Source organism: Perca fluviatilis, chromosome 13, assembly GCF_010015445.1.
Source record: "Perca fluviatilis chromosome 13, GENO_Pfluv_1.0, whole genome shotgun sequence".
NCBI classification, from domain to species: domain Eukaryota; kingdom Metazoa; phylum Chordata; class Actinopteri; order Perciformes; family Percidae; genus Perca; species Perca fluviatilis.
Window position 1 is genome coordinate 5,751,178 of NC_053124.1, and position 22,424 is coordinate 5,773,601.

At 44.9% G+C, this 22,424-nt stretch overlaps 3 protein-coding genes across 3 annotated transcripts in view; 2 read left to right on the top strand and 1 right to left on the bottom strand.

Annotated features, from left to right (window-relative positions):
• The window catches only part of abcf1 (ATP-binding cassette, sub-family F (GCN20), member 1), a 21,382-nt gene extending 14,687 nt beyond the window's left edge, over positions 1–6,695 (top strand). The window contains exons 18-25 of the mRNA XM_039820861.1: positions 621–795; positions 1,656–1,730; positions 2,343–2,413; positions 2,492–2,524; positions 3,023–3,191; positions 3,274–3,338; positions 3,422–3,451; positions 6,339–6,695. Of these exons, the coding sequence (XP_039676795.1) occupies positions 621–795; positions 1,656–1,730; positions 2,343–2,413; positions 2,492–2,524; positions 3,023–3,191; positions 3,274–3,338; positions 3,422–3,451; positions 6,339–6,530 (810 nt within the window). The 3' untranslated portion in view covers positions 6,531–6,695. The remainder of the gene's footprint in view (positions 1–620; positions 796–1,655; positions 1,731–2,342; positions 2,414–2,491; positions 2,525–3,022; positions 3,192–3,273; positions 3,339–3,421; positions 3,452–6,338) is intronic.
• Positions 6,686–12,119, bottom strand: mrps18b (mitochondrial ribosomal protein S18B). Its single transcript, XM_039819272.1, has 8 exons — positions 11,907–12,119; positions 10,095–10,182; positions 9,206–9,374; positions 9,032–9,129; positions 8,872–8,940; positions 7,942–8,008; positions 7,796–7,855; positions 6,686–7,013 (listed from the first exon to the last, which is right to left on the bottom strand). Exons 2-8 carry the CDS (start codon positions 10,173–10,175, stop codon positions 6,814–6,816), a joined length of 744 nt encoding a protein of 247 aa, XP_039675206.1. The 5' UTR covers positions 10,176–10,182; positions 11,907–12,119; the 3' UTR covers positions 6,686–6,813.
• Positions 10,712–21,891, top strand: ppp1r10 (protein phosphatase 1, regulatory subunit 10). The gene is made up of 19 exons (XM_039819271.1): positions 10,712–10,754; positions 10,925–11,212; positions 14,471–14,579; positions 14,697–14,783; positions 15,293–15,428; positions 15,529–15,580; positions 15,705–15,794; positions 16,793–16,921; positions 17,017–17,122; positions 17,236–17,339; positions 17,879–18,003; positions 18,259–18,418; positions 18,520–18,663; positions 18,751–18,997; positions 19,112–19,187; positions 19,295–19,507; positions 19,700–19,823; positions 19,953–20,336; positions 20,677–21,891. The coding sequence occupies exons 3-19, from the start codon at positions 14,473–14,475 to the stop codon at positions 20,826–20,828; spliced, it is 2,436 nt and encodes an 811-aa protein (XP_039675205.1). The 5' UTR covers positions 10,712–10,754; positions 10,925–11,212; positions 14,471–14,472; the 3' UTR covers positions 20,829–21,891.
• Positions 21,892–22,424: the final 533 nt, after the last annotated feature.

Here is a 22,424-nt window from a genome sequence, read left to right on the forward strand (position 1 = left end):
GACAGGGAGAGCCTTACCTGTCAGCTGTGTTGTCGATGCCTCGAGGCAAAAAAGGAAGCGACTCAGAGCTTGCCGTAAAGCAGTATCTCTGGCCGTACGATGTGTATGACGTCATTGACATTTTAAAAGGCTTTTTCGAACAAAAAAAGCCAAAAAAAATCTAACACCCAGCAGTGTTTATTTTCTTTGCCTCCTTTCGAATTTAACATTCAAATTACTAGACAAAAAATTAAATCCTGAGAAAAGTGGATTTTGAGTGGTATAGCTCTGTAGACCTCCATTCATTCTGCACTCGCCCGTGAGCGCCCTCATGTGGAACCAGAGTGGAACTGCAACCAGTTCAGAAGCCGAGAGAAGTGGAACTTCTCCCCTTATTAGACGGTCTCTGCTGAAGCGAAGCGTTGACGCTGTCATGAACGCGGCGTGCGACTTCAAGAGGGGGAGGGGCTGGAGAAAACCAATCTCTCAAAATAAATTCATTAAAAAAATGAAACCAAATCCAAAACCTAAAGCTGTGGGCTCCAGCTGAGAGATGATATGGTGTGTGTCACATGTTGCCATTCCCAGTTGACAGCCATGCTTTATATCCCTCCTTTTGGGTGTGATGTGTTTCCTCTCAGGAGAAGCAGACTAAGGAGGCCCTGACCAGGAAGCAGCAGAAAGGCAAGAAGAAGGGCGGTCAGGAGGAGGAGAGCCAGGACGCCACGGAGCTGCTGAAGAGGCCTAAAGAGTACACGGTCAAGTTCACCTTCCCCAACCCCCCGCCTCTGTCTCCACCCATCCTGGGCCTGCACAGTAAGAACATCTGCACACCAGACCACGCACGCCAGTTAGTCTGAGCGACCAATCAGAGCAGGGAACCATGTCACAGCGCTGAGCAGAGGCCAGCTGTGATGCTGGAGCATCATGTCCGTGAGCGAGGCCGTCACAATTAATACCATTTTAAAGGAACACGCCGACTTATTGGAACTTTGCCTTATTCACCATATCCCCCAGAGTTAGATAAGTCCATACATACCCTTCTCATCTCTAACTCGTAACTCTGTCTGACGCACCCACCGCTAGCCTAGCTTAGCACAGATCCTGGAGGTAACCGGCTCCATCTAGCCTAGCTTAGCACAGATCCTGGAGGTAACCGGCTCCATCTAGCCTCCTGCTCCCAATAAGTGACAAAATAACGCCAATATTTTCCTATTTCCATGCTGTGATTTGTATATTCACAGCGTGTACAAATAACAAGGTCACATGAGACACAGCCATCTTCTCCGTATACATACTGGGAACTATATTCTCAGAAGGCGAAGCACTGCTACTTGGGCGGAGTGATTTGCTGGGCTTCTCGGGTGCTGCAAGCAAATCACTCCGCCCAATGAGCAACCGCTTCGTCTTTCTGAGAATATAGTTCCCAGTTTGTATACGTTAGACGGCTGTGTCTCATGTGACCTTGTTATTTGTACACAACATGTAAATAGGAAAATGTTGGCGTTATTTTGTCACTTATTGGGAGCAGTAGGCTAGATGGAACCGGTTCCCTTCACGCTCCAGGGTTCCCTTCACGCTCCAGGGTTCCCTTCAACAGAAGTAAACAGGGCAGGTAGTCATGGAAACATGGTTGAAAGTGCAACATGTGACTCTGTGCTTCCTCTCCTGTACAGGTGTGGACTTCGGCTACGACAGTCAGAAGCCTCTCTTCAAAAACGTGGACTTTGGAATCGACATGGGCTCCAGGAGTAAGTATGCTGCAGCCGGCATCACTCGGCAGCGTTGATGGCTCGGAGGGGTTTAGAGGGGTTTGGCTCACAAAGACCTTCACGTAATTAAGATAAGATAGACTTTATTAATCCCACACTGGGGAAATTCCTGTGCTCAAGTCAACGAGCCAGGTTAGCCCTCTGAGCTAATGGGTGCTAACAACTGTAGCCGAGGGTCATAAACCAAAAGCCACAGAGGCTTCATAATCTGGACCAGCGTGAACCAACACGGCCCACACACTTTAATTAACTCCCATAGTGACAACAGCGGCGCATAACGCTGGCTTCACTTCTTCTGTTTCTACCCTTCACAATAAAAGCCCAACTTAAATTCACTCCGAGCATTTCAATAAATAGCTCACACGACACTGGCTTTTGTTTATTATCTATCTAGTGTCTGCAAAAAAAGAAATAACATCAGACACTATATGGCATTAAGGTAGAGAGTCTCTCTGCCCGTTGATGGATGTATCCTCGGTTCTGTACTCACTCTGTGTTGGAGTAAAGGCAGAAGTTGAGATGAGTTTTTCGTGGCTGCTGCTGACAGGATTTTGTATTGATTCTGACAGGACTCTGTGTTCCTCCCTTTAGTTTGTATAGTTGGACCCAATGGTGTGGGGAAGAGTACCCTGCTGCTGCTGCTCACTGGGAAACTGGGTCCTGTAAGTGTGCACATACGCAAACATGTGAATGGGACTGAAATCCGTGGACTGCTGAGGTAACGCATGTTTGTTTTTCAGACTAAAGGGGAGATGAGGAAGAATCATCGCTTGGTGAGTACCTCGCTGTAACATCCATCCTGTCACTTCTCACCTGCTGGGACACACACCACACACACACACACACACACACACACACACACACACACACTCTAGAGGGTGACAATTTTTCGGGACTCCCGTGGGTCACGTGATTCCCGCGGGAGTCCTGCGGTACGGGAGTCAATTAGTCGGTAACGTGTTCGGGACGTATAGAGCATAGAAATCAATGAGAGCGGGATGCAGCCGAATTTAAAAAAATGAAGCTGCAATGCGGTGAGTGCGCCCAAAGATTGCGAGGCATTTCCTTTTAGAAAAGAGAACAACTCACAACTCACAATACGTGACACAATTGTCACTAGCCTACCTAACCCTAACCCACACACATTTTCTAAAATGAAAAGGTAGTATGGATGTATCCTTAGACCAGTTCTAATGAGAGTAACTAAATAAATAATAAATAAATAAAATGTGTGTGTGTGTGTGTGTGTGTGCGCGTGTGTGTGTGTGTAGAAAGTGGGCTTCTTTAACCAGCAGTATGCCGACCAGCTGACCATGGAGGAGACGGCCACAGAGTACCTGATGAGGAACTTTAACCTTCCCTACCAGGACGGCAGGAAGTGCCTGGGCCGCTTTGGCCTGGAGAGCCACGCCCACACCATCCAGATCTCCAAACTGTCCGGTAAGAACCTGAGCCTGACACCCTGCCTGCCAGCGGAGCAGACAGACATGTGACTGTGTGTGTGTGTGTCTCTCTCTAACAGGGGGGCAGAAGGCCCGCGTGGTGTTTGCCGAGCTGTCCTGTCGCCAGCCTGACGTGCTGGTCTTGGTAAGGAGTCTCTAAAGCCCTCTGCTCATGTTGTCCCTGAAGGCCTCGGCCAGCCTCTGACTCACTGACTGTTTCTCTAACAGGATGAACCCACCAACAACCTGGAAACGAAAGCCAACCCCGCTGAAAGACAGCCAAAAAAAAAAAAAAAAAAAAAAAAAAAAAAAAAAAAAAAAAAAGATTATTATTTGTTGGTGTGGGTAAAACCCCCCCACCCCCCCAAGCCCCGATGAATCCTTCCGTTTTTTTTTTATTTTTTTTTTTTTTTTTAAAAAAAAAAATATATTTATTTTATTTTATTTTGATCATTAACCCTTGTGTTGTCATCGGGTCAAATTTGACCCGTTTTCTAAATGTCTCTTTTTAACTACCAAATTTTGATGACCCAAAAATAACATGGATGGTTCCATACAACGCTCTTCGCAAGTACAACAAAAGATCGGAGACTTGTGATGTGGGTGTTTTATTCAATTTTTTTCGCATTTGAAAAAAAAGAAATATCGAAACAGTATCCCAACTGAGATAATTCTTCCTTTAATATTAGTTTAAACAATTCATAATATCTGCTTTTTTTAACTTAAGAATTAGGTATCATTTCCTACAAATGAGATTTATTGACCATGAATTCCAAAAAAAAATAGTAATAAGTTGGTGTTAGTGGTGTTTATACACAGAAGTGAAAAGAAGCGTTAAACGTCCAAAAAAAGGGCCAAAAACATTGATAAAGGGACACGTGTTGGAAAAAAAAAAAAAAGTCAAAAACATCAGTTTTGGCCCGGGAGGACGATGCATGGCCGAATGGAAGACAACACGAGGGTTAGAAAGTGGAACGATGAGCGTTATGTAGCAGTAGGACTGAACATGTCGGGGCCCCGGATATCCACACAACTCACTCTTATTGAAGAATAGTGCTGCTCACAAAGCTGTGCAAATCTGGTGATACACACCATCCCAACAGAAGCATCCCGCTGGGAGAGCTTTTAATGTGACGCAGCGACAGCAGGAAACGTTTGGTTTGCATAAAAGTCCAATCAGGAAAAGAGGAGGGAAGGGTTAGCACAGAGAGCTGAACACAGCAGCTAGCCTGTGCTGGGACCGGCTGAGCACGGTGCAGACCGGTCCGGGCCAGAGCTGCAGACTGTACGGCCAGGACCAGATATCAACAGGCAAACGCCAAGTCAGTGTTGTCCACTTCCTTAACGGACAAATACTGCGCGAAATGAACCTGGGATATGTTTTCGCGCTACTTGAAGTGACCAGTTTTAGTGCAAACCGCTAATTAGCTTAGAACGCTAGTCGTCGGGGCATGCAAAAGTAAAAAGAAATCGCTATTTGTACACCACTAACAAGGCTCAAAATAGCACCACACTTCCACGGTAGCATAATGAGGGTCCCTACATGTAAACCGAAGCATTGAGAGCTTTGTAAGTGTACAGACAGTTTATTAAAAAGATTTTTTATAAAGACCGTACCGTTGTCACTACCCAGGGTGAGTAGAGTGCAGATGTGAGTTGCGCATGCTCAGATTTAAACGGTATACGGCATAACACTGTCATACTGAAATTTGTGAAATCCATACAATAATAAACTTTTCTCACTACAAACAATAACAGAAGATGGAAATCATTTTAAAAACGTTTTAGCTATCTATGATTGTTTGATTGTTAGCTCAAAACGGTAACCAGTAACAGCTCAAGCACGGGCTTTGTCATTCGGCTGGTCGTGACTGTTTTCCCAAGATGGCCCTTGCCTGTATAGTGAACGGTACAGTCTTTATAAAGTATCTTTTTAAAAAACTGTCTGTACACTTACAAAGTTCTCAGGGCTTCGGTTTACATGTAGGGACCCTCATTATGCTACCGTGGAAGTGTGGTGCTATTTTGAGACACGTTAGTGGAATAGAAAGAGATTTTTTTTGGACGCTTTATAAAACATTTTTGTCACTTTTTTTTCAGCGCTTTTTTTCTTCATGATCAATAAACCTTATTTATATGACATTAAACCTCATTTTTGAGTTAAAGGTGCTCTAAGCGATGTTGGGTGATGTCACTTCTTGTTGACGTTCGAAGTATTTTCAAACAAAACGAAGTCTAGCTCGCCCCTCCTCACCCCGTCCCCTTCCGCGCACTAACCCCCAAATCCTTCTCGTCGGTTATTGGCTGGAACACTTTCCACAGTTGCTATAAAAATTCTATAAAACACCCCAAATTCTTTGAAAGTAATCATTAATTTGACCCGCAAAGAACATTGTAAGGAACCCATACAACTCCTAATTCTGACATAAAAAAAACCCCTCTGAAAACAGGTCAAATTTGACCTGAGGAAAACACAAGGGTTCGTACTTTTGTACGGTCGTACGAAAGGCAACGGAAGGCTCCTATCGGACAATCAGAGCGGAAGTTAGCATTGCTATGGTACTGATAAACCAATCTGAATTCTTAACTTTTAATAAAATAAATGATTTCATAACAATATGTTGTCATGTAATCAATTCATTGGAGTCTGAGAAAAGTTCTTCCGTGCAGAAACAATGCATAGGATACCTGCTACGGCTAATAAGTTGGTTAGCAACAGATACCGAACTATTGACGTTATACCGCTCTATCCCATTTAACTGACCTGACATAACATCCTGGGCAACTTTCCTCCACGCAGCAGCCTCAGATGAGGTCACAGAGAATTTGGACACTGACCGAATGAGTCATCCTAGTCTATCCGCCATTTTATTTTCCTACTCTCTTCCGACACTTTTAGCGGTGTAGTACGACGTCCGCTGGGGACGCATTGCGTATTACGGAGCTGATTTTAAGTGCCAGTGTGAAGGCGGCGTAAGACCACGCTTAATGTCTTAGACGTTAAACTGACATAATACCTGCCAACAATGTTGTACTGTGACAATACTCTTTTCTTTTGCTATGTATATGTTAAACAAAGTAAACGTAGGCAGTTGAATTCATAGTCTGACTGATGGATGTGTGTGACCTGTTCCTGATCAGCTGACTAACAGCCTGTCCTTCCTGTGCAGCGGTGATCATCGTGAGTCACGACGCGCGCCTCATCACTGAGACTCGGTGCCAGCTGTACGTGGTGGAGGACTGCACCGTCAACCAGATCGATGGAGACTTTGAGGACTACAAGCGGGAGGTGCTGGAGTCTCTGGGAGAGACCATGGTCAACAAGGTCAACCCCTGATGGAGCAGAGCCCCCCCCCCCGTAACACAGAGGATATTTTTACTGGACTGTAACATCAACAGCATGGAGTTGGACACATACTGGAGTGTTAATTTCTACAAATGAAAGTGTAAAATCTGTACTCAAAATCTACAAAGGCCAAACAATAAAATAAATCCATTTTCATCATGTTTTTATTGTGATTATTTGTATTCCAGTAGGATTTAGAAAGTCCCGTACATGGTCAGACACACATATGGATCAGTTATTGATTATTAATGGCAGCACGGCCTGCTCTGTCCTCTCAGCTCTTTAGGTAAGCCTTGTACGTCTTCTTGACTTTAGCCACTTCCTTCTCATCGGGGCTGATCTCACTGTACCACTGATACCAGCTGGCGCCGGAGCTGAGAGACTGGGGCGGAGGGGTGGACCCCACAGCATCATGGGAATTGGAGTAGTCCTCTCCCGCAAATTCCACATATGGAATCTGAAAGGGGAGTAGCCCTGAGAGAGGACACAGGTGTTAGTGATGGCTGACTGGTTGAGTTAATAAAAAACACTTTGAGCATGTGATGAGATGTTTGAATCCATGGAACAGAGAAATGCCTTCAAGTCCCCCCCCGCCCCAGAGTCAGGGCTCAGCGTTTACGCTAACATGTAGGGGGACATCCAGAGTGCTCTCAAATATTACAAACTACTATTTAAGATTGCTTAAAAGCAAACACTTCAGAAATCCCTCCTCACATCACTTATTAAGCGTCTGATTCAATTCTATCGGTGATATTTTATTGGTTTTATGCACAAAATGAACTGGGGTCTGCCAGTGTTGCTTATCAGTGCAGTGGCTGCAGAGATGTTAAAAACCTATCCGCCAATCTCCCAGCTCAGCTTCTATCGGTTTCTCGTGGATACTTTTAACAAAACAAAAAAATGTTATTGCCTGCGGCTTTAGTCCTCAAATACAGTTTCAGTTTCCTGACTTGTAGCTAGGCTGAAGGTCCAATCCTCATTTAGTTTCACATAAATGCCATTGGCTTGTACAGGGGACATGGTAAACTGGATTGTCCTGCTGCCACTAGATGGCCCTACAGAGTCCCATTTACTGACGCCACCTGAAGTATCTCATGGCAGTTTGATGTCTGTTTAAATATGAATTCAATTTAATTTATAGTGTCAAATCATAACAGGGGTTATATCAGGACTTTACAGATGCATAGATCAGGGTTCAAAGAGAGAAAAGAATGGGAATGCAAGGGGCAGCTGGTAGCCAGTGTGCGGTTACGTACCGTGATCTCGTGCTGTGTTCACTGCCTCGTTCAGCTTCTTCTGCTGTTTCATACACACACCTGGGGACAGCGAAGGCAACACAACATGAGCCGGCTGCTGCTTCTGCATCAACACGTGAGCTCCCTGTGACAACGAGCTGACTCACCAGTTTGAGTGGGGTCATACAGCAGGCCAGTGTGGGGGCTGATGAACTGCTGCAGCAGTTTTACATTCTGCAAGAGAAGACACACCTGGGTTACCATGGGGTTGGAGCTAAAGCTGTGCACCTTGATACACTGACACAATGGCATTATGTTCATTAAAGGTCCTATATAAAAGGCTTATATAAAAGAGACTTCAGATACAGTATTAGGGGACCACTAAGGTCTATATAAAAGAGACTTCAGATACAGTATTAGGGGACCACTAAGGTCTATATAAAAGAGACTTCAGATACAGTATTAGGGGACCACTAAGGTCTATATAAAAAGAGACTTCAGATACAGTATTAGGGGACCAATAAGGTCTATATAAAAAGAGACTTCAGATACAGTATTAGGGGACCACTAAGGTCTATATAAAAGAGACTTCATATACAGTATTAGGGGACCACTAAGGCCTATATAAAAGCATCCAAAAAGCAGCATGTCATGGGACCTTTAAACAAGCTGCCAATATCACAGTGGTCAGAAACAAAGCAAATAGAGAAACCATGCGCCAATGCAAACCGCTTCCAGGGGACACTAAAAAGTGACGCACGCGGCTGGGACACGCGTGTTGTTGCCATGGTTTTGGCCTATGAAGTTATTGACGTGGGCTGTCTGTCGGCGGAGTTGTGAACTGGCTGACGTGTTTAGGAAAAATATTAATCTGAAAATGACCTACTATACCAAACTATAGATGCCAAATGTAGTGAGGTAAAAAGTTCCTGGAAAGCTGGAAATCTGCAAGTAGAGTACAAGTAACTTGAAGCTGTACTTGAGTACATGTACTTAGTTACTCTCATTAGAAGTGGTCTAAGGCTACATCCACACTACTACCTAACAAAACTAACGTATGGCGTGTGTGTGTGTGTGTGGCTGAGACGCTGACCCACCTGATGATGGATAATAACGTTTGGATCCCTGCATACTGGACAGGGGTTTCCACATATCTTGTCTCCTCTCTGCAGAAACAGAATCACTGTTAATGTTACTTTACATGACAGGATGTGCGGCATGGAACTAATGGATGATGGATTCAAATAGAAATCTTACGATGCAGGTCTTGCGTGTCTTCTGTGGGGGAATGCCACCTTTGTGGTTCCTCCTGTAGCCGGCCCACACCGGATTGGCTCCATACCTCTCAATGTACTCTGGTAGGGGGAAAGGAATATATTGTAAAACCAAGTACCAGGGCTAAAGATGTGACCTGACTTTCTTTGGAGGTACCTTCACTCTCCAGATAGTCCCAGGGTCTGTCCTTGTAGCGGAGGAGAGCCTCGGCAGCCTGAGCAGCCTCCCCGTCCTGCAGCGATGCAGCTGTGCACAAGCAGTGATGCGGTGGTACAAACGGAGGGAGAGCCAGGTAGGATCTTACAGGTAACCTCTGCAGACACGACTGCATGAAAAAGAAAATCAGCACAGCATTGTCATCATCACAACATCCCTAACACATCCGGCCAAACGGCCCACGACTACATGTATGTATTTCGGTCAGTCAAACAGTCTATGGTCAGTCAGTCTACATAAGATAAGATACAACTGTGTCTATCCTGAGGGACAGCTCCACTACAGAGCGGCAAATATTAGAGTACAAATCGATGAAATAAAGATTGTGAGTAAGGTGCAAAAACCAAAAGTACAAAAATACGACTTGCCTTTCGGACACCGTAGCTAAATAACCCGTAAACATAGCTCATAGCTCACTGGGCGGGACGTTCAAGCTGCTGGAATAGTAATAATTAATATGTACTGGAATAGTACGACACTTGTTATTAAATGTCATGCTGTTGGCGTGGTAACTTTACGGAGTCATAATACAATGCCCTGCGTCGACGCATAACATAAAGTCAGACTGTTTACAGAGTGTATTACTGCCGAGAAGTTATCAAATTCTTATTAAATTGAAGTTAACGCAAGGGACATTTTTACCGAACATGATACTAACGTCACTGTAGGGTTTAGGAATCTGAAAGCGTCCAGCCATAGAAACAGTACCGTTCAATGTAAATGTCATTGCGTCCAGCCTTTAAATTTAACGTCAGCCTATAAAAACCTTAGTACACTGAATACAGATAGATTATTCGGATGATGAGTATATTACAAGTCCAATATATACCTGATAATGTCGTAATGGATGTAAAGTAGAAGGCGATAGACGGCACAAAAGCTTCGCGATGCTCTGGAAGGAGGCAGCCATGTTTGTTCTGTCACAGTGGGGGTTGTAGGTGAAAGGTTAAAGATCAAGCGATAATGTAGCTAGCAATATCAAGCTAACATTTTACATAAAAAATTTATCATTTATAATTCCTTTATATTGTGCGCAAATCCATTTTTTTAGTAAATATATACCCAATAGGGGTATATATGATTGGTAAATGTTGCGTTCTCGCCGACTACCACGTGACTTTGACAACCAGAGATCAACCCCAACAGACAAACCAGTCGCCATTTTAAAGAAATGTTATTATCTAAATGTATATATAAAATAATAACTATATTCCCGCAAAATCAACTAAATGTATCTGTGTGCTTTTTAATCTACTTAATGATACAACTATACAATACTTTTGAGCTAAATCTAGGGAGTAATTCAAAGTTATTGTTTCCAAAACGTGTACTACGCCATTATGCCCTTGGATGGACAGAGAAGGTCGGTTATCCACCATTTTGTTTCACTGGAAAACGGAGAAAAAACGTTGCTCGTGACGTAAAAAACGTCACGTAGTATAAAAGCCAAGTCCCTCCTCTTCGAGCTCATTCCTGGATTTGGTCAAAGGTAAGTGAAGTCAGAAAGACAGCAAGGCTTATTTTCAACATTTGTCCGTTTAAAATGCGAAATTCCTTTTGAATGTATTCAACAACCAACAAAGGACTTTGATATAGACGAAGGACGTCGAAATTGGTCAGAGTCGGAATTAAATGTGTGCCTTTTTGTGTGTTTTGCAGGTATGAATTTGCTTTGCCGAAGACTGAACCGTCGAGGACTTCGAACAACTCTACTCAAATTCATATTTTTTTCTTCAAGTAATGGACATTTGATTACTATTTTTGTCTCCAGTTTGTTCCCGAAGGAAAGGCTAGCTTTTAGCTATCACAGCCCCACCCATAAGAAGTATTTCAGTTGATATTAAAACCATGAAGGTTGACGATATAAAATTGATGAAATAAGAGATATAAGTGCCTGAAAAGCACACTCTAATACACCAGAGACGCCGAGGATCTATAGTTTCAATAGTAAGTTGATTTTGAAGTTAAATTGAATCGAGCTCAGTCCAGTGAAAATGGTCGTAGATTGTAGGCTAGCTAGCGGTAGCTGGTTAGCCAGCACCGTAAGTTAGCTTGGTTCTTTGCAAACAATTTGAATATAGAAAATGTTATAGTATGAGCTCACACAGGAAAGTGGACGGAGGCACAAGGCTCCGTTTCTTTGTGTGTGAGACGGAATGGACGAGTTGTACAAATAAAACTAAATATAGTCAGTAAATTCGTAAAATAACCATAAGCAATCTATTCATAAAGATTGCCGTAGGCATAGACAGCAAATTCCAGATCATGAAGTCGGACTTTTTGCCTGCCAGATTTGTTTTGTAGGGGCTGCTCCACGGAACCAAAACCCACCGCAATCTATACATAAAGATTGCATTAGCTTGAGGATTGTGGACATGTTTTATACAGCACTGTGTGTGTGTGTCGGTAATTAAAGCACAGGGACTTCCCGAAAGCCCGCATCATGTACTCGGCAATCTGTGGATAAAGATTGCAGGATGACTCAAGCGAAGTGGTCTTTCGAAGCACAAACAGACGGGATTGGCAAATATGGTGGATTGGTTGTTGTTTGCTCTTCGTCCTCGGAGAGCTCCGGGGGGCTAGCCGTGTTCTCGGGAGCAACATTTGGGAGTTTTTACAAAACCGAAATGCAGAAAAATACCGCTACAGACTGCTGTTCGTTGTATTGTCTGCGCGTGTAGCTCGGTAGATTTCTGGTTCGTCGACTTGTTTTCCCATCAACAGCACGGTCTTTGCTAGCGGAGCCATTGTTGCTTGTGTAGGGATTGGTTGGCCGTCGGCGAAGTGGTTAACGGAGGGAGGGCTCTGATTAGCAGTCGGCCTCCTAGCGGCTGTAGCGCACCCCTCCCCCCTCTCTGAGCTGTTAGCCACAGCAGCAGCTCTGTTCTCAGCTGTGACACATGACAGGTTACGGCAAGCCTTTTATAGGCTGCCTCAACTACCCTTATATAACCCAGGGCGTCTTACATTGCTGTTTGCTTGGTTCATTCAGTTTCTCCTTGATGAATATGCCTTGTTGCCTTAGTCATAGTCAAGTCTGTTAATCCACCGTTTACAGTAAATCATATTTTTTCTTGTAGAGGACTCAGTCCTTTGAGTACAGTCTTAGTTTGTTTTGCCATAATGTACCAGTGATATATGTAATAACTCCACAGTATGACTGCACAAATAATGTTCTTTCCCCCACTGACCCAGGAACCAGAGCCATGTTTAACACTGATTTTGTGTAAATGTGTAACAATTGTGGCATTTACAGGAATTGGGTTATTTGCAGTGTTGTGGAGTTCTGAGACTATATAAAACTTCTACTACAACAGTTACACGGGTAAGACCTAACTGATTCCTCACATCATGACATTTCCAATGAATTGATTTCCGCCAGAATTGCAAGTTCGGAGTTAAATTGGCACAAAAAAACGGTTTCATTATAAAATGCATCAACATGAGAAATATGTGCATGCTTATGAGACTCCACACAAACAGTCATATCATGAACCATTTGGAGGTTATGCATAAGACCTTTTCTCGTTTATTATAATTTAAATCCATAAAATAGAAGACATTCATAGAGGCCAGGTACCTAGGTGTTGGCTGTCTTTGTTCGGATCACATAGGACTTCAAAGTTAATAAGTAGACTGATAGAAATGATGAAACGTCCAACACCTTTTATTCATGACTTTGTTGTACATGTGATGTTCTATTATTGTGTAATGCATTTCTCTGTTGTGCAATACGCAGCCAGTACAGTGGCAGTGTGTGAACAGGAAGTGGCCTGTAGGGGGCAGTGGTGCTCTGATTTGTACCCTGGCTGGAACACTTGACAGTGATGCCACTAACACCACTGAGGATTTAATATAATTCTACAGTTGTCAAGCATGTCATACTTCAAACAGTTACCTTCAATCACATGTTTAATTTGTTGGTGCGTATAGTCTATATATATATATTTTTTTACCATTGATCATTTCATCAGATAGCCTACCACATGAATTAGTGATAAAGGGGTTTAACAGTCATTATTGATGTTTCTTTTACAATTCTCCTTGATTGAGTTGCATTTGTGCTCATATGTGAATGATTGTGTTAGACGTGTGGCATTAAAAATTTGATAAATCATTACCAGTAACATTTCTTTCAAAATATTCACCTCTTTGGCTATTGCTATTATAACAAAACTTTGACCTTTGACCTTGTTTTGTGTTTGATACATCTTGATATAATACATGTATTTGTAAAAAAAAAAAAAAAAAAAGTATTTGTAGCTATTGAATACATATTAATAGTTAAGTTTGATATGATTATGGAAACCGTCAAATGAAGTGAAACGTTAGGTAAAGAAAAGTTTCTAGTGAATGCATATCATTTTGTACATCAGTTAATAACATGCAGTTTGGTTCTCTGCGTTGCTGCCGCCTCTTAAATCCTAGCCTGACGGGGAATAAACAACAACAAACAATCTGTCAGTGTATAATCCTGTCCTGCAAGAGGAGACCCTCTGGAGGCACTGAGGAAGAAGTTCCAGCATCCTGCTGAACCAGTTGGCCCATGCCCTCCCCCCCCAAAACACACACACACACACACACACACAGGCATGGGTTTGAGTGCTGTGTGGCAGCCTGTACTTCTCTGTGACTAGTGATTTGAATAGGACTATATGAGCCAGATCAGCAGTCTAGATACTGTTCTAGTGTTTCTGTCTTAGACTAATATTGAAATGGTTAACTGGATAGGTCCCAGTGCAGCGTGATGAATCGGCTGCTGCTCAGCAGTGTGATGAGGCCTGGGGGGCCAGTCGTGGTGCAGGAGGGGGTGTTGTGCATCAGTTCTCTGCACCTCGATGTTAATGGAATGTCCTTGATACAAACAGGTTGGTGTTGTCAACCACTGAATGGCCAACGTGAGATGAGTCAGAGTGGATGTTGGCCTGATCCAGTTCACATGGTTGTGTGTCTGGTGTGAGCTGGCCCTTGAGCCTTGATGGGACATTTGATTTGAGTTGTTGAGTCCTAATTCCTAAAGAGAGTCTTGGTGGAATATGTAGCGTGGAGCTCCCTTTTCTACTTGGCAGGCAAACAGTCCACACTAAAGAGCACTGTAATACCTTTTCCAAAGAAACACCGTATTTCCTGTACACAGCAGGAAATGTAGCAGCCTGGTCCTGTTGCCATGTGTATTAACTTTGAGGGTGTGTGTGTGTGTTTCAGATATGGCAGGGGGACCAGTGGACCCCAGAGAGATTCTGAAGGGTGTGGAGCCTCTGCTGGGGAAGGATGGAGAGCTCCGCAGCCTGGAGGGAGTCCCAAAGGTGTTTAGGTAAGGAACCAAACATTTCTGTGCCTTAACTGTTCATCCTTCCTCTCACCAATTGCAGGACTCTTTTTACACTTTGTGTGCTATCTTAACACCTTTCTTGCTCTTTCTGTAATGCAGCCTGATGAAAGCTTCTACCAAGATGGTCAGTAGATGTATGTACCTGAGCATCCTACTGCAGACCAAATCCCATGATATTCTCAACAGGTAGGCCTCTCTTTTACTTTGTTTACATTGCAAGTCTTAATTTACACACAGGTGTGGCTAAAAGTATGAACACATTTCATCTAACCGAAACAAACTTAACTCAAGATCTGCTTACTAGCTCTTGTGAAATTCAATTCTGTAAGTTAAATGTTGCTGAAATAAACATGCATACAGTTAGACAACAAAGAACACTGTGCTCTTTTGCATGCAAGGATGAGTTCAGTGTTAGACTTGGATAAATAAATCAAAAGTGCATACATGAACCTTATAATTAGGGCTGGAACCATACCACATTTCTGTGCCATAGATATTCAGACTCAATCCCACATCCACTGTTCAGAAATATCTTCCAACGCGTCACAGAATAGCACCGGCCTCCCCATTGGAGAAAATCAACAAAAAAAAGAAGCACTTACGATAATCTGAGTGATGATTACCACGTTTCAGTGTCTGTGCTGCTCTGCAGGTGTAATCACTGATCATCTCCGTTTCTGCTCTCCCCGGTCCAGGTTTATCCGAGTCGGTGGCTACAGGATGCTCAACTCGTGGCTCACCTACTCCAAAGGCACCAACAACACCCCGCTGCTGCAGCTCATCCTGCTCACGCTACAGAAGCTGCCCCTCAAGGTGGACCACCTCAAACAGGTACTGTCCCAGTCCATCCTCTACAACTCTCCTCCACTGAGCTATACAGGCCCCTGCAGCTTCTAACCTGCCGTCTGTGTTTGCCTTTATCTTCCCCCAGAACAATACAGCCAAGCTGGTGAAGCAGCTCAGCAAGAGTGGAGACACAGAAGGTCAGTTTGCCTCTACAAACTCCACACACACACACACACACACACACACACATATATATATATATATATATATAATGAGTAATGTGTATCATATCACACTAATATACTTGTCTTTGACTTTTAGAGCTGAGGAAGTTGGCGTCTGTGCTGGTAGAAGGCTGGATGGCTACGATCCGCTCCCAGAGTGTCTCGAGCAATGTCAACTCTCCTGCTGGTACATACCCATTACTTCACTTTAAAGGAACACGCCGACTTATGGGGAATTTAGCTTATTCACCGTAACCCTCAGAGTTAGACAAGTCCATACATACCCTTCTTCTTTTTTGTGTGCGAAAAGCACTGATCTGGGCTCCACGCGGATCAGCCCATCACAGAACAGGCAGGTGAATGGTTCCAGTAATCCTACTGCTCCGAATAAGTGACAAAATAACGCCAACATGTTCCTATTTACATGTTGTGATTTGTAGAGTCACAGCTTGTACAAAAAACAACGTAACGTGAGACACAGCCGTCTTCTAACTGTAAACAAACCAGGAACTATATTCTCAGGCGGAAGAATATAGTACTTAGGCGGAGTGATATGCTCGCAGCAAGCCTGTCTGAGAATATTCGTCCGGTTTGTTTACGGATAGAAGATGGCTGTGAATCATTTAATTTTTTTGTACACCGTGACTCTACAATAATAACATACATGTAAACAGGAACATGTTGGTGTTATTTTGTCACTTTTGTCACAATTGGGAGCAGTAGGCTAGTTGGAACCAGTTACCTGCAGGATCTGTGCTGTGCTAAGCTAATGCTGGAGCCGTCAGCCAGCGTTACAGCACGCACGGAGATGAGGAGGGTATGTATGGACTTGTCTTTCTCTGGGGGTTACAGTGAATAAGCTAAATTCCCAATAAGTCGGCGTGTTTTTTTAAATGTCTGTCTGTGTTTCACAGTGGCTCCTCCGTGTGCCACACACTGTCCATACTACCATACTGTGTAGTATGCCAGGAAGAGATTTAGAATGTTCTCATATATAGCATGTCAAATGCAGTCTGCCAAAAATACCAGGATGTCCGACTGCATCCAGTCACATTTTGCAGTATGCAAGCCAGCGCGCTTTTCTGACTGTTCTGACCCACAAACAGTACTTTGTGCGGGCAGCTGCAGTACGGACTGAAAGGAAATGTTTGCAATGGTGACTCAGCCTCTATATTTATCTTGTAGAAAAGAAGAAGAAGAAAGAGGAGGGCAAGGTGCCGGTGCCGGGTGTGAAAGAAAAAAGTGGAGATGAGGAGAAGAAGAAGGAGAAACCTAAAGCTCATGCACCCAGCCACACAAAGATCCGCTCCATAGGTACAACTTTGACTGAGCAGTGATGCATATGGCCCTGGATGTTGTATTTGAAAAGGTTGTGTATGAAATAACCAATGTGTTTTGTTGTTATGTAGGATTGGAGATGGACCCCCCCAGCCTGGCCCCTGCTAAGAAGCCGCCCGTTGCCCCCCAGCTGGGTGACAAGTACAACATCAAGCCTCCAGTGCTCAAAAGGCCCAGGTACCCACCCACCCACTGCCTCTGTCAGCACAGCCACATCTGCTCACTGCTGCCCTCCGCTGGCTCAGGGCACTACTTACATGTTTCTTTTTTTCTTCATTTCCTCTCGGCAGCACTGGTCCATCAGATGCTCCACCTCTGGAGAAAAAATACAAACCTCTCAACATGCCCTCTAACTCTGCCAAAGAGATCAAAGTCAAGATCATTCCAGCACAGCGTGAGTTACACAGCCCGTCTTTATCCCGTCTGGACACTCAGACAAAATCAAACATGTTTGATTTGATATTATTAAGTTTGACGTCTTGGTAGTGAAGTTTAATCATGTGAACATTGTCAACAACCAATGGGTGTGCTCCCTCCAGCACCAAACGGCTAGGACCAGTGTTGTTTATGGTTGCTATGGTGCTGCGATAAGCTAAAGAAAGCAAGATTTTGCGGAGTTTTACTGGCAGATGAATGCAGACCTCCAGGTACTGGAAACATTCATCTGCATGTACAGCAGAACAGAAAATCTGCAGACTTGACCTTAAGTTACCAACTAACGCTAGCGGTAGCTTGCTAGCTTGGTTAAATCGTTCAAACCAAATCTAGTTGTAGTCTTCAATTTGTGAGCCTGCAAGATCTCCACTCTTCTGAGATGGTTGTCTTTAGATGTGAGACGGTGTCGGACTTTAGTCTTTTCATAGTCTTGTAGTATCTGCTAGGCATTAGAGACATGATGGTGGGGTTCACGACTCTCTTGTGTCCTCTCTGCAGCGATGGAGTGCACAGGCTTCCTAGATGCTCTGAACTCTGCCCCCGTGCCCGGCATCAAGATCAAGAAGAAGAAGGCTGGTGCTGTTAGTCCGGCCGCCAAGGCTGTCTCCCCCACGTCTAACAAGGTATGCACTCATCTCACTGTTACTATGGATTATAGCCATTGTTAGTCAAAAATATTCAGATATTTAATACTTAGAATATTTGTATTATTTGGTGTGTTGAATTCAAACCAAACAAAACAGACTGTGCTGTCTTTGTGATCAGTTCCAGTCTCTCATCTCGTGCAATTTAATAAGAATTAGAACCATTTAGCTGTCAGCGTCCATCAGCTCTCAGTCTTTTTGCACATACTCACTCTCACTCCTTTTTGTCCTCAGGCGAGTCCATTTGACAGCAAACCCTCTGTGTATTCTTCATCTTCTACTAAGCCATCGTCTCCAGAAAGTTCTGCCTCCATCACTCCAGGTGATGAGAGCCAGGAGCCGGAGCAGCCCGGGACCCCCGTCCCCTCTGAGGACACGGAGCTCTCTGACAACGGTAAGCTTCTTGGACATGATCTTTTATTATTATTCTTTGTAGTTTGATTGAAAATGCGAGTGTTCTCAATCTCCTGCTATGGTTGTGTTTGTGTGCTGCAGGTGAGAAGCCCAACGCTCTGGCAGAACCCCGGGGAGAAGAAGAGAGCTTGACCAAGAAGGGCAAGAAGAAGAAGACGGTCCACTGGGCCGAGGAGGAGCAGCTCAAACACTACTTCTACTTTGATCTGGACGAGACCGAGAGAGGTAAGCCATGCCCAGCACTCTGTTCTAAGACAAAAACAATAATAATAAAAAATCTGAATTATTAATGATATTATTCTGGATTCACAGTCAACGTCAACAAGATTAAGGACTTTGGTGAGGCGGCCAAACGAGAGCTGATGATGGACAGGCAGATGTTTGAGACGGCCCGTCGGACCTCCCACGACACCATGGAAGAGCGGGTCCCCTGGACCCCCCCGAGGCCCCTGACGCTGACCGGCAGCCTGGTCATCTCCGGGGCCAACAGCACCGAGAAGCTGACCCAGAGAGACCGCGAGATGGGCATCCTGCAGGAGATCTTCCTCAGCAAAGAGAGGTAGGACTCAACCCATGACCCTTTCTATGTTTATTATATGTCGATTTTCACCCTAAGAAGAAGGGTGAGGGCCTGCAGTGTATGGTAATGATTTTCCATCTTTTCTGATCCTAGTGTGCCCGACAGTCCACATGAACCAGACCCAGAGCCGTATGAACCCATGCCTCCCCGTCTCATCCCTCTGGATGAGGTTAGTACACCCAAAACTCACACACACACACACACACACACACACACACATCCTGTCTCCCAGATCTCGTATTAAACACCTTGTGTACGTGTGTGTTTCCCCTGCAGGACTCGTCCATGCAGGATGACGGCTACGTGGAGCCCATGGACACGACCTCCCAGCAGGGCTCCGCCCAGAGCGAGAGCTCCAAGCTGCCCCCTGTCCTGGCCAATCTCATGGGCAACCTGAGCGGCAACTCACGCAGCCCCGTGGCCCCCAACGCTGCCAGCAGCCCCGTTGCCCCCACTGTCAACGTGCAGGAGCTGCTCTCCTCCATCATGGTAAACAGCAGCAGGAGCTGGTTTTTACACACTTACTGTTTTGACATTCGGGATCACGAAGTACACTTTCCATTTTATTTTATCATGAAATCAGAGTTCCATCAGTATGTAGTGTAACATATCCGTGCAGTTGGGTGTGAGAGTGCCTGCCGGTGGTAGTAGTGTAGCTGATGTGTAGCTGTGTGTCATCAGGGTGCGTCTGGGAACCAGTCGACTGAAGACTTGATCAAGCAGCCCAACTTCTCAGACAAGATCAAGCAGCTCCTGGGCTCCCTGCAGCAGACACAGAACCAGAACCAGGGTGGACCTCCCCCAGGTAAACTCAAGCTCTTCTTCCTTGGTTGAACTACATGTTCCCCCCCCCCCCGCTGTCATGGCAACATGTCCACCTGTTGTGATCCTTCTGTTACTCATCGTTATTTAACCGCTGTTTCTCTCCATCCAGTCAACCCAGGTTTGCTGGGCCACGGACCAGGCATGAACAACATGAACAACATGAACAACATGAACATGAACATGCACATGCAGATGCCCATGAACGGCGGCTACCCCCCCAACAACCCGCCCGGTGGCCCTCGCTTCAACCACCCTCCACCCCCCCACAACCATGGCCCACCCTTCAACCCTGGCGGAGGCCCGCGCATGATGGGGCCGCCCCCTGGCCAGGGCCGGGGGGACAACGGCAACTACTGGGGAGATGAGTCCATGAGGGGGGGGCCTCACAGAGGGGGCCACTTCCACCGAGGAGGACGGGGCCGAGGAGGAGGAGAGCCGGGCTTCAGGGGCCGAGGACGAGGGGGGCCCAGAGGAGGACACAACAACATGAACGGTATGTCTCCCGTGTTGGTCGCTCTCTTCTAACACAAAGCAGCTGAGACTGGTGTCCTCATCAGCTCAGGACATAGAAGGGGACACATTGACTTGTCTCCGCTTTGATTCCATGCGGGACCTTTGTTGCATGTCTCTCTCTCCTATGCCTCTTCTCTAATATCCAAAAAAAGGTTAAATTGGCCAAAAGTAGAGCTTGGCAGTTCATTCCTAACCAGAGACACTCCTGTGTGCTGGTAATGAGGGGGGCACATAAAGTGACAGAAAGTGTGTGTGTGTGTGTTTGAGAGAGAGAGTGAGAGTGAGATGTGTTGTAATGCTGTTGTGTTTCCTCTTGACAGACATGTCCAAGAGGCCCGTGTGTCGTCACTTCATGATGAAGGGAAGCTGTAGGTATGAGAGCAACTGTGCTTTCTACCACCCCGGTGTCAACGGACCCCCCCTGCCCCCCAACCACCCTGCTCACAACCACCCCCCTCAGCATGGACACTAGCTGCCGGCCTGCGGGCCCCCTGGAGGACCGGACCCCTGCACTCTCTCAGTGAAGCAGGACACAGGAGACGTTCACTGATGGGACTGTCTGTTTTTACTGGGATCATTTTTAACAGTGAGACTGAAACAAGCCACCACACTTGACCACTATGTCTGCCTGTCTGCTCCGTCACTCTCCACACCGTTACCGTGGTGACCAAATGGAAGTGTCCTACTCAGCAGAAAACCGACTGAATTCCCTTCCTACTGTGGCTGTTGTACTGTGGACCTACATGTCATATTGCTTTCATATTCCCTTTAGTTTGGTACTTCAGGTGCCAGCTCTGTACATAAGAGTCCGAAACGTGACACAAACATTGAGGAAGCACTTTATTATGAAAAAGGCCAACAGAATTTAGCCACAGCTATGATTTATTAAAACTGGACCTGAAAAGAACTGCACAGTATTTAAACTGCTTTGTTTCACCCAAAAGTTGAGCAGTGAGCCGCGCTGACCCGCTAAGGTTCTTCCAGCAGCTGGGGTTAATGAGAGGAGATGATGCAGAAGCATCGTGTGTGTGTGTGTGTGTGTGTGTGTGTGTGTGTGTGTGTGTGTGTGTGTGTGTGTGTGTGTGTGTGTGTGTGTGTGTGTGTGTGTGTGTGTGTGTGTGTGTGTGTGTGTGTGAGAGTGAGTGTGAGAGAGAGAGAGATCATATGTAAGCTTTCCCTGTGTGGTCAGCAGCTCAGAGACGGCTGGTTGGGCCCCGTCCCGTCTCCTGGTCTCTGTCTGCAGCCAGCAGGATCTTAGCATGAGTCAGCTATATTGAGTGTTTTCTGTGAAAACAATGACCTGTGCGTCTCTTGTGGGACTGTAAGAATGTAATGGTTTTTTGTTGCTCCCTCATGTTTTTTTTTTTTTTTTTTTTTGGATGCAATCTTGAGAATGTTGGCCCTTTTTTTAAGATGAATGATGAAATGTTTGTATTCATGTGTTTCTATGAATACAGAATACACATTCATACACAGTCATATTTTCCGTTGAATTCTTTTGTACACAGTGTATTGAATAAATGTCCGAACATAAATGTACTGTTTTATTTGAAAGATCAACAAGCAGGTGAAATGGAAACATTCTGCAAAGAATTATCAGAGGAAAAGCCCTTTCCAACATGCAGTGTCCATACATTACAGATACACATCTATATTTACAATTCTAACATGCCGTGGCTTTTTAAATCTTATCCTCTGTCCACACCGGCCTGAAGGGATCATTCCACTGTAAAAGAAGGGAGACACATTCAACCTTACGGAAAAATAATAAAAAAAGAAACGGGACAAACTGCAGCTCCAAATAAGTTTGAATGAACATAAACACACAGATGTAGTAATTAGTGCAGGACTCTCATTGGATTTAGTTTAGTTTGTACACGTATTTGTGTTGTGTCCACAGTCTGAAAGAAGGAAACAGCGCCCCCTAGTGGCAGTGCTAGTACTGGCACATACTATTCTTAGAGCCTCTCCAGCAGTGGAGCTCCAAACCTGATGGGGGCTCTCAACAAGTGTCCAAAATGAAAGGCTTCATCCTCTGGGGACTTTGGATTTCACGTAAATGTGTCCA

Coding starts and splice junctions, on each gene's coding strand:
- mrps18b (XM_039819272.1), bottom strand. CDS start 10,175: ATGGCTGCCTCCTTCCAGAGCATCGCGAAGCTTTTGTGCCGTCTATCG. Junction 8,941..9,031: donor AGACACGCAAGACCTGCATC/GTAAGATTTCTA, acceptor CTGTTTCTGCAG/AGAGGAGACAAGATATGTGG. Junction 8,009..8,871: donor ACGTTATTATCCATCATCAG/GTGGGTCAGCGT, acceptor CTTCTCTTGCAG/AATGTAAAACTGCTGCAGCA.
- ppp1r10 (XM_039819271.1), top strand. CDS start 14,473: ATGGCAGGGGGACCAGTGGACCCCAGAGAGATTCTGAAGGGTGTGGAG. Junction 18,664..18,750: donor TCTGGACGAGACCGAGAGAG/GTAAGCCATGCC, acceptor CTGGATTCACAG/TCAACGTCAACAAGATTAAG. Junction 20,337..20,676: donor AGGACACAACAACATGAACG/GTATGTCTCCCG, acceptor TCCTCTTGACAG/ACATGTCCAAGAGGCCCGTG.